General features: G+C 29.4%; 1 protein-coding gene across 1 annotated transcript; it reads left to right on the forward strand.

Annotated features, from left to right (window-relative positions):
* Window positions 1–1,518: 1,518 nt before the first annotated feature.
* LOC115708660 (signal peptidase complex subunit 1-like) lies at window positions 1,519–3,658 on the forward strand. The gene is made up of 2 exons (XM_030636644.2): window positions 1,519–1,677; window positions 3,206–3,658. Exon 2 carries the CDS (start codon window positions 3,207–3,209, stop codon window positions 3,483–3,485), a length of 279 nt encoding a protein of 92 aa, XP_030492504.1. The 5' UTR covers window positions 1,519–1,677; window position 3,206; the 3' UTR covers window positions 3,486–3,658.
* Window positions 3,659–6,000: the final 2,342 nt, after the last annotated feature.

A 6,000-nucleotide genomic window follows, 5' to 3' on the forward strand; every position in this document is an offset into this window, starting at 1 on the left:
CTATTGATACCGGATTCATTTTGTCCAATCTCAACTAGTTTAATCCTGATTGGTTGAGGTTTGGAATCACAAATTGCGAATTATATGAACAACCCTACTTTTAAGCCTCTTTTTGTATTTTGACACCCTTTAGTAGGGGTGGGCATCCCGATCCAATCTAACTTTTTTTTTGTCATCCGATCCAATCTAATTAGTAATTGGATTTAAAAATCATCATCCAATCCAATCCAATTAGATCTCTAAATCCAATCCAATTCGATCCAATTACTAATTGGAGTGAATCAGTTTTTTAATTGGATATTTAATTATACACTTAATTTTAATATTAACTTAAAAATATGAAGATAAATACGCAAAAATTAAATATCACCATTTATTTTTAAGTTTAATACTCTATAAAAATATCATTGTTACAAACGTAATGTAACTAAACGTTTAAAATAACTAAAATAACAATATTTTTAAGTAATAAAATATAACAAAATATCATGAAAATAAATACATAGAAAACTCAAATATTATAAATTTCACAAAAAAAAAAGCAAAAGAAAAAGCCACTAAAGACATAATTAATATATTTTTATATTTTTTTATTATAAATCAATATAAGTAATTTTTTAATGTATATATAAATGCAATTGGATTAGATCGATTTTTAATTAGATTTTGAGATTGACATCTAATAACCGATCCAATCTAATTAGAATTCAACCCAATCTATTTATAATTAAATTGGATTGGATCAGTTCGGTTCAATTGGATTGGATTGGATTGAATGTTACCCACCCATATCCTTTAGACTTTTTGAGACTTTTAATGGAATATATCTATTTTCTTAAAAAAAAAAGAAAAAATTTAGTTGGGGTAAAAATCTTGAGTAATTTACAGTATAAAATACATAAGTTTAACTCCTAATTGTAAATAAATATTCAAGTTTAATTTTTAACGATAATAATACTTAAATTATATTTTTAGAACTTCTGTAAGTACCTAGCTGTTAAGTGTTAAGTAAATTGCTATATAAATTTTTTTGATTGGTCTACGTTATTAAATTATATATTTTTTTAAGAAAAATAATTTAAATATACCAATAAGAAAATGACACATAGAGAATTATTTGATATTTAATAGTTAGGTATCCGTAGAGTTCCAAAAATATAACTTAGTTATTATATTATTACCGTTAAAAATTAAATTTAATTTAGAGTTAAAATTAAGTATTTATACCGTAAATTATCTTTTACAATAGGCTAATTAGTAATTTTTCTCCTCGAACTTTGACATGTACTAAATCGTGCCCCTGAACTTTTTTGGCTGTTATAAATTCCCCTCGAACTATTGAGATTGTTAAATTTAAAGACTTTTATCTAACAATCTCAATAGTTCGGGGGAATTTCTAACATCCAAAAAAATTTAAGGGTACGATTTAGTACATATCAAAGTTCAGGGAAAAATATTACTAATTAGTGTTTACAATAAGTAACCATTTACCTATTAAAAGATAAAAAAAGAAATAGAAAAAGAGGTAAAAACTGAAAACATTTATCTTCCACTCTCCTTTTCTTCTCACAATCCCCACCCGATTCAACTCACATTTCCACCTCGCCGACTCTTCCCCCACCGGCCCCCGACTTCGTCTCTTATTCACCGGCGATCTTCCGTACGTGTGTTCCTCAGGTACCGTGGTTTACTTTTATCTTAATAATTCTTTTCTAGATCTGATCTGATTTTTGTTTATGTGATTATTAGGTATTTTTGTTGCACAAATTAATTTGGGTGTATTGATTATTTGTTTGTAGTTTGATGTTTTCCTGAGAAAATTTAAGTGAAATGTAGAATTTTTTTGTCGAATTATCTGGACAAAGCAATCGAATTCGGTAATTTCAAGCATATCGACAATTCGACATGCATAACAGGGCAATTGTGTATTGAATTTGAAACGTACCGATAGGATCCGCTTAAGTATATTTCGCCTCGTTGATTTCTTTAGAATCTTTTTGGGTTTTTCTTCATTTCGTCAATCAGACAGTTTCATTCTCTCTCTTTTTTTCTTTTTTTTTTTGTATATTCTTGTGATGACAGTTTCATATTTTAGTTTATTTGAAAGATCATTGTTCTTGCTGTGTGTTGGTAATGTATTATATTATGATGTTTTTCTTTTTCCTTTTTGGCTGTGAAAAATTGGAAAAGAGAGAGACAACTGAGATGGAACATCAAAGTGTTACTAGTGGCAGTGGCATCAAAGCTGTAGCTGAATCTAATTCAATTACTATAGAGAAATCCCGAGCATGTGTGTTTCTATTTGACTTTGAATTGTCTGGTTGTACTTTCAAAGTTGATCTTTGATCTATGCATGCGTGTTAGTGTTTGTGTATGTAATATTGGAATTTTGTATTTTTTGTGTGTTGGTGAATTTTTTCTCATTTTCACTGCTTAGACACACTGCCCCCACCCCTAATTTTAGGGCTTTTGATTCTTTGGTCTTGTAAACTCATCCATTCTTTAACCATGTTCATCTTTGGGTATGTTGCTTTTCTTTCCCTCTCAATAGCTTAGGGTTCCATTCACTTCGAAAATTAATGATCCGAAGCCATAGAATTGTTGTATTAGTATGCCTGATTTTGAAAGGGCTTTTACTAACAGGGTAGAGCAAAATCCAAACATCTGTTATTCTTTCTAGCCCAATCACCTCATGGGAGTCATTACATCGTAGTACATGCTATATTGCCATGTGCTTCTTGTTTAGTCCTGAAATCAAAGTTTTTGGGTCATTTGGAGGCTCTTAGAAAAGTTGTTGTTATTCCTCTTCACAGGACAGACTTCAAATTTACCTATAACATTCCTGACCCAAATATATGTATATTATAATGTAATACATACTTGGATTTGTGTTATTTACTTATTATACTTTTCCTTTTTTAATCTTAATCTCACAAGAAAAAGAAAAATGCTGGTTTCAAAAGTCTGACGAACTCTAATTTCATAGAGGTTTCTGCCTTGTTTTGCTTACACTGTTTGACTGAATGAATGAAATAATCCACACAGAACGAATACTGGATATGTATATACACACCGAATTTTTTTTAGCTTAGTTCCTGAAAGGCTGAAACTGACAAAATGATTGCAACTAAGTTAACGTCTGTTTTTCTAATTAAAATCTCGATGGTGATAACTGATCTATGGTTTGGTTGTTTGCTTCGGTTAGGATGGATTGGCAAGGGCAAAAGCTAGCAGAGCAACTGATGCAGATTTTACTATTAGCATCAGCAGTGGTGGGATTTGGAGCTGGTTATGTGATGGGCTCGTTCCAGATGATGATTCTCATTTATGCAGGCGGTGTGGTTCTCACCACATTGGTCACTATCCCAAATTGGCCCTTCTTCAATCGCCACCCTTTGAAGTGGTTAGACCCTAGTGAAAGCGAAAAGCACCCCAAGCCACAAAGGCAGCAACCTGTGATTTCAAAGAAGAAATCTAAGAAATAAATGGGAGCTAGGTCAGTTTGACTGATCATAATAAACCCGAACAATGATTTTTAGGCGTTTTTTTTTTTATCCTCGAGTTGTTATTTGACTGTTCTAGCAATGTCAATGGATTTTGTTTTACCAAGACTTCAGGTTCAATATATCAATAGATTTTATCACTTATCATCTGCCAATTAGTGGGTAAATCTTCAGTTGATTTTATTTCTATTTGGGAAAATTGACTAAATATGCTTACATAATCTTAAAACTTTTCCCCTAAACTTATAATTACTAATATTTGTAATCTAGGCCAACTTTAAAGTTATCTTCAAATTACCTTTTCCATTTACATTACATCGGACCAAAAATAAATAATACACAAAAAGCAATCGGACCCCTCATTGGATCTCACATCGAACCCCCCATTAGATCTATGCCTCCTACCTCGCAACCTTACAGATTCATTGAACCCATCAGACCCCATCGAACTTACATCGGATGTTATCGGACTTTGCCCCAAAATCACAGGTTTGACATTCTAAACCTAAATCTATCCCTAAATTTATCAAATCAAAATCTATCTTTAACAGTATATCACAAACAAAATCAATAAAAAACTAAAAAACAAAATACCAACTCACCTTTGACATTGTGTCCGATTTGTCCGAGGGCGGTGGGTTATGAGTTGGGTCTCACTTTGGTTATACGTGCGTCGAGGGTCGTGGATAGGGTCGATTGGGGTCCGCCGTGGGTATGCCGTGGGTCTATTGAGGTGCGCCGTGAGTATGAGTGAGAGAGAAAGAGAGAAGGCAGCCCTAATTTGTTTTTTGAAATGTGAGGGGTATTATGGGAAAATAGAAATATTGACATATATGGCCAATTTTAATACATATACGTTTAGGAAAATAATTTTAAGGTAAAATATACATAAAAAATCAAAATTTTCTTCTATTTTCTGTTTTTTCCAAGCAAATTAGGTATGTCTTTTTTACATGTGCTACAACTAAATAAGAGATAAGCATAAGAGTCATTTGGTTAGGCTATTGAAATTAGAAGCAATCTTTTTTACTTGCGCTACAACTGGAGTCTTTTTTACTTGTTTAACATTTTCTTTTAGTAAAATAGAGGCCAGCTAGATAAAGAGTGTGGAATATGATATGATTAAGGAAAAACTATTGAATTATTTATTTGTAATAGTCATCATAATTTGATTCCTTCAAATAAGAAGATAATATAATAATATCTATATATATTTATATTTAAAATAAGTGTAATTTATAGCATAAATATAATTTTTTTTTTGAATAATGTAGTATAAATATTTAAGTTTAACTCTTATTGTAAATAAATATTTAAGTTTAATTTTTAGTAGTAATAATATTTAAATTATAATTTTAGAATTCTGTAAGTGCAATAGGTCATTAATTTTTTTTAAAATAATTTAAATATACAAATAAAAAAATAACACGTGAATAATGACTAAGTACCTACGGAGTTTTAGAATTATAATTTAGATATTATTACCGTTAAAAATTAAATCTAGGTATTTATTTGTAACCGAGAGTTAAACTTAAGTATTTATGCTGTAAATTACTCTTAGAATAATTAGTAATTTTGCTCTTGAACTTTTGACACCACGTGATCATTCCTTCTAAAATACGGCTTGTTAAAAATTCTCTTTGAACTTTTGCATTTACAAAAATTTAGTTTTTTTGTTAAGTTTCATCTTATTATTCCGTTTAATGTTGATATGTCTTTGTAAATTAGCAATTTTTTTCTTCTAAAATTTTGACAATTATCAAATTATACCCCTTCTAAATGTAAATGAAAAGATTCAATATTTTTTTGGTAAACCTTAAGAAATTAATTTAGATTTTAGAATAATCATTTTGAGTTATTAAGAAAATTAAAAAAGAAATCAATATTTTAAATTGATTAAGCAATTTAAAAGATTAATTATTATTTTTATTAAAAATTCATTTAAATATAAAAAGTATATTTTTTATTTGATTTTTGTAAAAAATAAATTTTAAGATCCATATATAGTATCAAAAGTTCAGAAAACAAAAATACTAATTATTCTTATATTTATTTATGAACCATCTATCTAGTAATATCTAATATGTGCAATGAAAGAGCCCCACCCCAAATGATAATTTCCATTGGTGATTTTGTTAGTGATGAAGAGAAGATCCCATCCCCACTGAGTGTGAAGAAAGTTGGGATCAGGAAAAAAATTAGTGGGAAGCAACCAGACTGTAAAAGACTCGCTAAAAAAATCTGCATACACCCACATGTAGACGAAGTATCCAATTCAGATTCCGGTGGAAGAATTATTCATGCTCCATCTATAAATGTCCTTTATTTTTGGTCTTTTTCTCTTTGTTAGTTGTTTTTTTTTTCTGTTTTTTTTTGTGGTGTTTCTTATTATGTTTTGTTGTGTATCGTATTGTAATATTTTTTATTATTATTTATTTGATTTTAGTGTTTATTTTTTTTAAAATTTATATTAAATGTTTTTTTGTTAAACTTAATG

Source organism: Cannabis sativa, chromosome 3, assembly GCF_029168945.1.
Source record: "Cannabis sativa cultivar Pink pepper isolate KNU-18-1 chromosome 3, ASM2916894v1, whole genome shotgun sequence".
Taxonomy (NCBI): domain Eukaryota; kingdom Viridiplantae; phylum Streptophyta; class Magnoliopsida; order Rosales; family Cannabaceae; genus Cannabis; species Cannabis sativa.